This window comes from Dromaius novaehollandiae, chromosome 3 (genome assembly GCF_036370855.1).
Source record: "Dromaius novaehollandiae isolate bDroNov1 chromosome 3, bDroNov1.hap1, whole genome shotgun sequence".
Classification (NCBI taxonomy): Eukaryota; Metazoa; Chordata; class Aves; order Casuariiformes; family Dromaiidae; genus Dromaius; species Dromaius novaehollandiae.
In genome coordinates, this window is record NC_088100.1 from 79,245,605 (window position 1) to 79,258,034 (window position 12,430).

General features: G+C 36.8%; 1 protein-coding gene across 1 annotated transcript in view; it reads right to left on the reverse strand.

The window, feature by feature from the left end:
- Window positions 1-12,430, reverse strand: part of TBCE (tubulin folding cofactor E) — a 34,663-nt gene that overhangs the window by 17,626 nt on the left and 4,607 nt on the right. Inside the window, exon 4 of the mRNA XM_026109888.2 lies at window positions 2,517-2,705. Within this exon, the coding sequence (XP_025965673.1) occupies window positions 2,517-2,705 (189 nt within the window). The remainder of the gene's footprint in view (window positions 1-2,516; window positions 2,706-12,430) is intronic.

Here is a 12,430-nt window from a genome sequence, read left to right on the forward strand (position 1 = left end):
CATCTACTTTCTGCCTTGACATTACTACCACAAAATAGGTCTGGATGAGCTAAAAAAGAAAGGAAAAAAAGATCTCATCCAACACAGAGTAACAAAACAGACAAAATGCAGCTATGCAAGCTGGAATTTACTTAGGACTTCCAAGTTAATTAGATTTCCTGCAGTGTTTTTTTGCAAGAGGCTCCAAGTTATTTGGGTATTTTTCATGCCACTTTAAAAAAAAAAAAAAAGGCATTTTCAACTGCTTAGTACCTTCTGGGAGACAAAACAAAAACATTTGCAGACTATCAGCTCAGCAAGGAGACTGCCACCTACTGAACTCACCTCTCTGGTGCTGGAGTTTATTACACCTGCAACCTATACACATCATTACTTCCTTCTTTCTCATCCCCTCATAAATCAGCAAAAACATGATGAATGAGCATGACATGAACTGACTGAAAAAACTCCTCACTAGCAGTACAGCAGCTTTTTGCCTTCCCTCTCTTAGTTATACAGTTATTACTCATATAAGTAAACAAGAATAAGGAATACCATACAATATTCAAAAAATATGAAAACCCATTTATTTAAAAAGGACCATGATTGTGTAAAATTATCAGGATATTGACAATCATTAATCTCCTTCATTCTTTCCCCAAATATCATCACTCCTTACTTAATGAAATCAAGTTAAGGATTGTGAGCACTCAAATAAGGCATAATCCCTGTTCCTATGCATAAAACGTGTAAATTATGAAGCCACGATACACAGATTTCTTGAGTGTCTTCCACCATACTGCAGTTCTGCTTAGTTTTTGAGATAAGACAAGATTATATGTAAGGCAGCAGGCTAACTCAAGTTAAAGCCCTTCCTAACACTACCATTTCCTCTCAGGAAAAATATAAATCAGCAGTATTAACAGAAGTTACATGGAAGAACACTAAAAATGACACTGACATTTACACATCAAAAGCTGTTAAAGAAGCAAAATCCTCACGTACCTGAAATAATTTAGAACATATTTAATGTCTTTAAAATTTGTCACATATAAACTACTAGCAAGAAATGCAAAATACAAGCATGTAAAAAAGTTGTTATATTTCAAATGCTACTTTATAATCTCAGTGATACTTTCACTTTTAGATAAGTTTTGGAGAGTGATATTATCAAGTTACCTGAAAAAAATCCTCTAGTATGCGAATAAGATGTTATTTTACCATGAAAACTTTCACAAGTCTAACTTACTTTTTCTCATGTATTCACTTTAATCAATTTGAATGCCTTCCTCCAATAAAATGACTTCTAGTGTTTGGAATCGAACACATCGTTGCTTAAATTAGATTTACATCATGACAGGCAAAAGATAAGGACTTAAAAAAAAATTAATCAAGAACAGTAGATAAATATTCTATACTGTAAGCCCCTCCAAACTGTACAGAAAGACTAACTGACTCTGTGCTTGTGTGCCAATAAATATTTAAAAACAGAAGCAAACTTAAAATTCCAAATTAAAAAGAAATATTGAAATAAAATTAATGGTGAAAATATCAATGAGTAGTTGAAGGGGGCTATTAACCTAACACTGAGTATTATAAATGCAACTTAATTTAAAAGAAGCCTGAATGTAAAGTTATGAAACACATGGTTGAGGGATATGAGTCATCTTAACTCCGTGCTATCAGGATCTTCAGTTTACCATCCATTCACTGAAATCTCATGTATAAGTCATATATCTGAACAGTCTGTAGTATTAAATCGCCTGTTCTGCACCAATCTCAGTAACATGATATTAATCCTTCAGCAGAAACCCCTCCTCTGTCCCGTAGTAATGTCACGTTAAAATAAAACAAACACCAACATAATTAGGCACTGCAGTACTTGTAGACCCAAAGTTATTTGAATGCAGTTTGTGTGCAAGATTTTAATTAACTTAACAAGAAATTTAAGACTAATTGTTATTCTGTTACCAAATGATTAGGGGCAAGAAAGCCTGACATTTCACCTAACCCAGTCTAACTACAGGTTGCTGCCGAAAGAGAAAAGCGTCCTGTTCCCCTGTATGTGTTCTGCCAGCACTTTCTAACCTGGCAACTGTATGGCTGCTAGGCAAGGTGAATCAATTCACTGACCCAATGGAAAACTAACCCATCAAAGAAATAATGGTTTTATACCAGGTCATCGAACTCACTCAGCTCACCTTTCGGTTCAAAAAGCACCAGATCTGGTGTCCAGATAAACAGCAGACAGACAGAGAAAGGGGCAAGCAAGGCTGTGTCCTTTGGCAGCAGCTCACAATCACATCAGATTAAATACTATGTGAAATCAGAATCCGTATCAGAATTCTTAAGTGATCTACTTTACTTCTTCAACAAATTTATTTATACATTCTTAGGGAAAACAATAATCCAATATCCACAGAATAATTACCCAAGGCATTTGAGGACAATGTAATTTTCCTTTCCTTATAGTTGAATTACTGCTTAATTAGGCAATCACTAGTAGCATATCTTAGATTTTGAAATATTACACTTGCCTTTGTTGTTCTATAATAGAATCCATACCAACAAATTCCACAGTCTTCTTTCCAAATACTAATGTACTCTCCTTTCCATGGTGGACATCTTGCTCATCATTCAATCCATATCGGTCCTTCACTGCAGTTAGAAAATCTACTCCAAAATTTGCCTTGTTTGGTCGGATAAAGGATCCTCCTCTAGGATGTCTAGGAAAAAGCACCCAGGAAAATGAGACACATGAAAAGTTACCATAAGACTGATTACTCTTAAAAGTACAAATTAATACATTTTCAAAATATCATGAATTGAAGCAGTTAAAGGACAATTCCATGGGCTAATTTCAGACATCACTGTTCCCAGTCAGTGAAACTTATAAGATTTTCAAAATATTGTTGATAATATTTGACCCAACAAGTTGACACTGTGAGATGCCAGGAGAACCAAAATGTCAGATCTCCAAAAGCATTTACACATCAAAACTACAATTTCAGTGCACACTGTTGGAAATAATTGCTCAGTTATCTCCAAACTCAAGAACTCAAATCTCCCAGAAAATTAAGTTCCTACCTACAAACAGATACAAAGTTACCTAAACCATATGACAAACTGGAGCCTTAGCTCAGCTAAAGCCTATAGGAATACTCAGAATACACATTCCTTCATATTTCATTTGAATTATTCATTTGTAATTCTAAGACAATGCAGCCTTGTCCAATGCACCCATACAAATGGCATATGATACAAGCTTTATTATATGGAATTCTAATACTAACTCAAACAATTTCTCATTAAATACTAACTTAGCAACAATTCCAAAACTGAGCATTCAAAAGAATTATCCAGCCAACGTACTTTCTACACAGTCCTACAAAATTTCTTAGTCTTTCTCGAGCACTAAAAATCCTTATTGCTTGACAATCTGCTTTTACAACTTCTATTAAAGCTAGCAGGAAATACAGTATCCAGGAAGAACCAGCAGAGACAACTTGTGGGAATTGTATCACAGAACACATAGGAGGATCGGCTGTAAAACAGCAGGAAGAAAATGGGTAGTTAGGATTACCTGCCTGCCCTCCAGCTGAGAAGAGTACAGACTTCTGTAGAAAAGTACCCAGGAAGAAGAAATTACCTAGGTAAATAAAACTCTTCTTTTCATGTATGCAAACATCAAGTGACTAATTAGCAAACTATAACATTAATCCTCAACTCTAGAGAATTCAAGATTCTCTCTCAGAAATACAGTAGTTAGAGACCCCAAATCCTATGGACCTATTTACAAGTAGCTGGAATAGCTTGGGCACCACATATTCACATTTTTATTAAAAATTTACTACTGGCAATTGCCTGTGCCACTTTCATTCATTAACATTTCAAATACTTATTTAAGTATTCTCATATCCTAGAGAAGAATCTGGATAGAAACAAGATATTATTTACTTTAAAACTATTTTCAGTCTGGTTTTGTAATGACTAGGTTTAGAGTGCAATGGTTACAAAACATACAGAAAGGCATACACTTAAAGAATGCAAATCAAGTGTATACATTCATGTTCAACACGCAATTTCAATGCTCTACATTTTAATCAAGTAATCTCTTAAGTCTTTCCTTTTCTTTCCTTAATGTTCTTTATAGCTTGTAAACATCTGGTTAGTTTAAATGTTACCCTTCCTCAAAAGTAAACATTATGTGACTCTTTCTTAACACCACTTCCTAAAACAATAAATCACGTTTTCACCATCTTAACATCTCTTACATACAAAATACATCACTTCTACTTTTGCATTAAGTCAAATATAGCTTTGTAAACAGCAGATAGTGCAGGATCCTACATGGGGCTCTGGAAATTGCGTATAATAATTAATCCTTGCACTCTTGTCTATCCGTAACTCATCCTGCCTCCTGCTACATATTTATCTTGAAATCTGTTGTCCTTCTTCCCATCACCTCGATTCCCCCCACTGTCATCTTCATCCATCTATACTCAACAATTCCACTACTTTTCTTCTTCTCTTCTCCCCAGTCCTCTCATCAAGCTGGAGCTCTCATCTGCATCCCTCTCTTCATGACATTTATACTCAGCATAGCCAACACCTCTACATCTCTCCATCACCGCACCCACTCCTAAGCCCCTTTCTATTCTCTTTGGTCACCGTTTATAACTATGCATCCTTCTTTCTCTCATTGTCTTTGGAGGAGCCAGTTCTATCTCCAGGAAAAAATGCAAAGAAAACTAGCTACCTTGTTCCTTGCTTTCTCAGACACTAGAGTCTTTTGAAGCTACAGAAAAACTATGGAGCATTTCTCCCACAAGCCCCTCCTATTTTTTTTTGACCATAGCAAGATCATAGTGCTTCTCTCCCTTGTTCTTACCACTTTCGAGCACTCTCTCCCTGCCAGTGCTGTGTTATCTATTGCATGCTCAAATCTGTTACAGAGCCTACGTTTCTTTTTCAGCTGCAATCTATTAATTTGATCTCCTTTTTCATGAACTGTCACAGAGAAGGACAGAAAGGGAGACCATGCAATAGGAACCTATTTTCAGGCAAAATGATTAAGCGTTCAAGGAGAAAGATTACCTACCTGTAACTAGCTTCCCTCAAGATGCGCTGCCCGTATTAACTCTCACACTATGAAAAGTAAGCTGTACAAGCTATATACATTTACAGTATTGTTACCCAGCAAGTACTTATCCACAGCTACATAAGCAATAAAAATGCCCTTTCTCTGTATGTTTTGCATCTGAGCACAAGTAATGTTCAAATACAAGTCCCTCCTTTTTGTTACCTCCAAATTCTCCAAAAACATTAAGGAAAAAATAGGAGAACAATTTGTGAATGTAAACTACATACCTAAGGAACACAGCTAACAATATCTAATTTTTCTTCCTCCTTCAAAAGCTTGTTTATAATGTATGCTCACATAGTCCAAGCACTGCGAAAAGTGTTCCTTACTTGGAGAACAGTCCAGAATCCTTCGCTGAGTATGAATCGAGTTAAAACACATTCTGAAAAGAATAATCTTGCTAAGAACTTAAAAACAAAAATAAAACCAGCCTGACAGTCTTTGGTGAACTCTAAGATGGAGCAGTGCAAGCTACAGGGAGGTGCAGCTCAAGTTTCTATACAGTGAATCTTATTTCGTCACAAGTAGTCCCGTATTTCTGGTTTCATACAACTTTCAACAACAGTAATCAACAACAATCAGTCATTCAGCAAGGAGCCCTCTTCAGTGTAAAAAATAACCTGCTAAAATCTAGCATAAATCCTACAGAATGCTGCTTAGACTTTAGTGGAAGGACATCTGCCGTATGGACTTGATTCCTGTTGCTCTCTAGACTGAGAAAACTACCCTTGAGGATCTTCTCATCAAAAGATGAATAAGGAAACAAAGAAAGCTGCTGTGTCAAAAAAGAATCTCATAGAAGGTTAAAAAAATAAAAACACTTAGAGCTAAGCCTAACTAAGGTCTTAACCTTCTGACAGATGGAAGCCTTCTTTGAAGAATGACTCAAAAGAGCAGAAAGCCCATGTGGCAACCAAGCGGACCTTAAGTTGGAGACAAAGTGAAAGTGGACAAGCAATCTCCAGGAGACAATGTGGAACAAGACAGTAGTCCTCCTTTAGGATTATGCTAAGAGGATAAAAATTTACATGCACACCAAACAACTACTTAAAGCAGTTTGTCTCATGATAAAGCACACCTATTACCAGTTAGGAAGGTTGACTGGTAACAAACAGATATAACATAAATCAAGGAGCCATGCAGTATCCATATCATTAGATGGAAGGACCCGAGGACTACTGATCAACCTGACTTAGGCTAAGCACTGGAAGTTTGAGAACATGGACTTTGCTCTGCTGAATGTGAAATGTCCTACAGCTAGGACCATACTGAGAAGATAGATGCACCCTAATTTCCTTAAGCAGGAAATCTGCAATAAGCCCAACTAGGGTCTGACAACTAGCTGGCTCTAGTTAGCAGTGGCACTTCTTATTGATTTTTAAAATAGAGAGGTTGACCATAATCCGAGAATTCAGCTTGTAAGACACTTTCCATTCACGATTCAGCAGCCTGAAGCAATACAGCCCATCTGCAAGCAAGCTGAGGGGCCTAGAAAGATACTTCTTGAAATTTAGATTAGCTATCAGTTTCCACTGGTTAACTATTTCCCAGAATACAGATGAAATTTGGCATCATCCTTCTTTGTTAATGAAAAACAAAGTGATGGTATTACTCATCATTATGGGTAGGCAATGGCTCTTTATGCACTAGTGGAACATCACACACACACACACTTCTCAGTACGTGAGGTAACACACATTTGTATATAAGCTATGCTCCAACAACTATACACCTGAGCTGTTTGACTGCAGAAGCTGCTCAGCCAAGGAGAGAGATCTCATCATTATCAGCTGGGATAGTAAAGGAACATGGAAGGGCTTCTTTGCTCAGTACTTGCCTCTGCAACTTGAACCTTCAAGCTCATTATGGCTGGGGGTGTACGAACTCCAAAGCTCACAGGGTATATTACAAATTATAGCTATCTGAATCCATGCACGCCTTGTCTGTGCAGACACTAAACAGATCTTTCCCTTTAAGTGAAAGGTCCTCAATGGACCAGACTTCTTTTAAAAGAATCTACACACTGCAGCAAAGAGAGTTTGTTTCAGAATAGAGGCTGTAGTAACCCTAGCATCAGACAAAGATTGTAAAGTGACATGCTAACTGCAATTGGCTATTGTATATCAAATTCCTGACTAACTGTACAGCAGAAGCTTTGTAAACTTCAGCAAATAATTACACTTCTTGCAGGTTTACCTGGGTCAAACATATATGAAAGCTGTGTTTTTAGCTCAGAGTCTGAACTTTCAGGAAAGGAGGAAAGAAAGAATGACAACATCTACAGGTCCAGACACTCATCTTAACATTTTGCTAGTGCACAGGACATAGTACAGTAGTGGCCAGAGCCAACAGCTTTGTTTCGACAGTCTTCTATTATCAGAGAACAGACGTCTTGGAGTGGGTACACTGAGATATAATGCAACAATCAGAACTTCCTACCTGAGATCTGAGGCTAGAAGGAATCTTGGGAATATGTTCTCCCCTTGTTAAACAGAAACTTCTTCTTTTCCTTAGACACTAAAATGAGACTGACATCTTACTGTATTTGAAGAGTTTGTGCTCTAAGTAGATATTCTTGGAAATGAATCTGCCATTTTGAAGGACAGACGGTTTAATTTAATATAAAAAGATCTTCTCTTAGGTAGGAACATAAACTTCATGCAAACAGCAACATCTGACGGTTACAACTGTTGCCTGTAAATTCAAAAACATGTCCCTACACAATTTATGAATTTCACTGGAGGAAAAAAAAAATTGAAAACACATAATGCCTTTTTAAGGATAGCCTGACATTTCAGGAATATAAAAATTACACAAGAGTCAAAGTTCCCACCAGAAGAGGACTGAACAGTACAAAGCAAAAGAAAACAAGAAGTTACAAAGAATGGAGGAGCAGTTGCAACTCTGCCATGTTGAATACATCACAGAATCAAGTTTGACAACTACTACATTTTCCCCTCTCTTCTCAGGCTTGTTCTGTAAGTTAACCCTGGCAAAACAGGTTGTAGTTTAATAAGTTTGATACTTCTTATAACAATATCTGGTGAAAATCAAATCAGGATTCTTCTGGAAAGTGATTAGGGAAGAATAAAACTATTCTTTAGCAGGAGAGAACACGTCCCTTTCATTTGGGAATCAAAGTAATTTAAATGTGTAACACTACAGAAAGTTACCCCCATTTTATGAGAAGTGAGGCAAACAAAGAGGCATGTCATCTAGTTCAAGGGAAATTTAAAAAATCTCCCTCAGCAAAATGTTCTAGATTAAAATAGCTGATAAAATAGGAATGTAAGTGTAAACAGTGTGCGTGTGAAAGGAATAGCAAACATCCTCTCAGAGAATTTGGGGTAAAAAAAATTATAAGGCTAAGGAAGAACGTGACCTTCCACTAGCTTAAGCAGTAACCAGGGAATTACTAACAAACTTTTGAAAAAAAAGGAGTGAGCTTGAAAAGAAGTGTAAAAGAAATATGAACAACTGCAACAGTGGGAAAAGGGGTAATAGAGCAACAGTCAAAACTCACTTCGATGCTGCTAGAAGTCACCTTGCTGGCACAACCTCTGCTTATGCCAGACGGAGCTTCCTCCCCATCAGGCGCCATGCGCAGCCTGCACCCAAGCAGGGGACGGACAGTGTGGGGAGCAACATGTAGAGACCCACACCTCGGTGTGCATGTGGACCTCACAGGGTACATTCTACCAGCATGGACATTAGCAGATTGCAGGAGGCAACACAGGTACACAAAAAGCTGGAGCACCTACATCTCCCATAGGAGGTGTCTGTAAATAATGGACCCACACTGCCAAGGGAAAAGATGCGTGCTTGTAACCCACATTTTCTGGGGAGGGAGAGGACACCACAGGGATGGGCCACACATACAAGTGTGTGAATGCGTTTGTGTGGGATGAGAACTTTTGGGGACAAATTATAAAAGCAGGCATAGAAGTGTGTAGGTATGTATTAACATCTTGTAGATATCTAGTACTGTAGTTGTATTGCTGGTATTAATCCTGAACGTATAGTTCACTGGTTAACTAGTTAATTACATGTCATTAATAAATAGAAAAATGGCTGAAGTCCTGCTTTGATTTAACTCCTGGAAATGGAGCACTTTTCTCTGTAACAATCTATACGCCTAAACATGATCATTAAGCATTTCATATACAGTTCTGTCTCCCTTCAATTTCTGTGTAGTTCTAGAACACTTCCTTTAAATTCTAGATCAAGTTACATTTCCTACTGAAGGAAATGCACCTACAACCATGAGATTTTTCAGATCTACCTTACAGGGACAGGCCATGTTGTTTCAAAACACACAAATACACATGGTGATTTAATATATTTTTCATCTTTTCATTTAGAAAGAAAGTTTACAATACAACAAGACCTTTCTATTTATTTTGAAAGCATACGTGTGTTTCAAAAGCTGTAGATAAATGTTAACACCACACTAAAGCTTTATTACTCATTTCTCATTTCTCCTGAAGCCCTGCAGAACACAGACAATTCTAGTACATGATGCACTACTGAAATTGACAGCTAAAAGTAATAGTTTCCTCAGAGTTAGTAGGAAGCAAGACTATTAGCAGGAAAAAAACTCACAAAAATGCCACTAGAGTGTGCATTGTCATTTTCAGCAAACTTAGATTTGATTAACATGCTTATCATGTCAGCATATTTTGAATTAGTGCTTACTGTTCTTTTGTTCTTATGTTCTTAATATGTTGAATTAGTATCACATATTATAATGACATAAGATAAATGTGAACCACTCAAGTTTAGGCCATGTTTCCACAAAACTTAAGACAACCACATAGAGCTGTAAGCAGATTTATCCAAATAAGGACGATTAGAAAGATCCTCTAGTAAGTATACTCTCAAATTTGGTTTTATTTTCCTCTTATGAGCTTATTTCGGATGTCATTCTGTAAAAAATTTTTAGAAGAAGCCTTTTCAGATTGCCTTAAAATAATTATGAAGAAAAATCTCTGTCCTCTCACTGCCTTTGTTTACAGTGCAAACTATTCTACTATTTCAGCTGCTTCTGCTTACTAGAATTCAAGAAATTAAAGAAGTAGGTTTTTACTACAGATAAGGTTTTGGGAAAAAATACAGTTTTAGTTACTTTTCTAACCAAAGACTAATAATAAATAGACGAGACTTGGGTTTTTAATTGGTACATGAACTACAAATCAGTCTGCACACAGAAGGTTATGGCTGTGAGTCATCTATCTGTTTGACAGCTAGAACTATTGTTTATTTCTTGAGTCTCCAGAAAGACTTTCTCTAATTGGAACAGAGTACAAAGAACAGGTATTGTAAGGACAACATGTTTAAAGATGACTACATTTAAAATTGTTATGAATATAAGCAGCTTCATTCAAAAGAGTTGCTTCTTATGACAAGAATTAAGATCATTCTCCGAGGTCTCATTTCCTGGGATGACAGTAATAGTTGCTAGAAAAGCAAAAGCTATATATGCATATACACAAATACCATACTTGCACAAATGTAAATCACTCTTCAGTTTCTGGAATATCTATACAACTTGCTCAACTGTTTCTTCTGTCTACAGAGCTTGTGAATGGCCGGTCTGTTACTTTTATTATTTCTTCTGCAGCAGAATATAACTAGTGTTAGCTTGGAAACTGCTTCAATTGAATTCAAAGCATTTAAGACAACTTCTGCTAATAAACTCAGGAGATATGGTTGTCCTAGGACTATAAATTTAAGTTCTTTAGCTAAGAAGAATCCAGCAATGTTGAATTTCCTTTCTTCCATTAAGAACATCCTAATTTTTCTTAAGCTTTATTTTATTGTTATTACATACAAGGCAAAAATATATCAAGCCCTCGCAGATATCTATCTTTCTTTGTTATTTTTTGAAGAACAGACTTTGTTTTAATCACCTCATCTCCTGATAATGAAGCCTCTAGGGCCCCCACCACACACACAAACGTAGAATTTAAGAAGATACAGGCCAAGAACTCTGATTTGCACTATCAACACAATCTACCCCCTCCACTTTATGCCTGTTTGGCTAAGGGTAAGAGATAGTATTCCTAGAAAGAATTTCAAATAGCTACTTTCTTATTTGAATTATTAAATAGGTAAATTCCTCTGTTGATTCAGTCTGAGACCAAACAGCTTTACTTGCTGCTTCAGGAGGACTTTGCTCTGAATTGATAATCAAGTATATTCTTTAACAAGCCCGGAACTACTACCAGTTCTTTATACAAATACAGTCGTCGTCTTTACTACCTCAGGGCATTCCATTGGACTCCAGAAGATCTTTTGGCAGATAAAAGACTAGACTTGCTTCCTCCACAATGCAGAAATGCTCATTTTATCTCAGCTTTTTTTTTCCCTCTTATGCAACGTTTTGCAGCAACAGTTCTTGGTCTCTTCCATATCAAAGTTCCTACATTCCAACAGGAGAAAGTGATAAGACTCACTGACTTATCTGCTCACAAAAATGGGAATGATCACAATTTCCACAAGCTGAAAACATATGCTCAAGATTTAAGCCAAGGCTACACATTATCCTTGTAGAGAGGGAGCAAAGTACTTCAAGTACACAACTTTATTTTCTAAAATAAAAATAAGACACTATCACTCCCTATTTTTAATTATTCTTTCAGAGGAAATTCTCATAATGAATTTTCTCTGTTGAATCATCCACTGAGAGCAAAAGAAAGTACGTACACAAAGACACCACCTCTGGCTCAAAAAAATCCCTGAACCGTTACTAGCCAGAGACAGTGAAACTCTGGAGAACTGTCACTAAATACTTTTTCTGTTCTTTCACTCTTCTCCAGACATCTACTATTAGCCCTCATCAGAGACAGGAAACTAAGCAAAACAAATCTTTTGGACTGACTTGGTAGAGCTATTCTTATATGACATTCCTCTGCACGCCACTTGCAGGGAGGGAGGCATGGGGTACAAGACAATTCTACTGCTCTCATCAAGGGATTTCTCCCCCAACTCTTTTTTTGACATAATTAATGTGAGGAATTTGTTTTCAAAAATGAATGAGCACTTGAAGAGTTAAATACAAATTGTAATCAAACTGCCCTTTTAGAGTTATTAGCAGCCTTGGGATGTTAGGGAGGGGGAAAAAAAAAAAAAAAAAAAAAAAAAAAAAGAGAGAGAGAGAGAGAGAGAGAGAGAGAGAGAGAGAGAGACACCTAGAAATCTCGCTATTTCATCTCAATAAGGTAAGACCGGTACTGATACTGAAGTCAAGGTGAACATCCATGAAACCCCACACCTTTTCTCCAGAAGCAGCGAATAGAAAATGGCTAC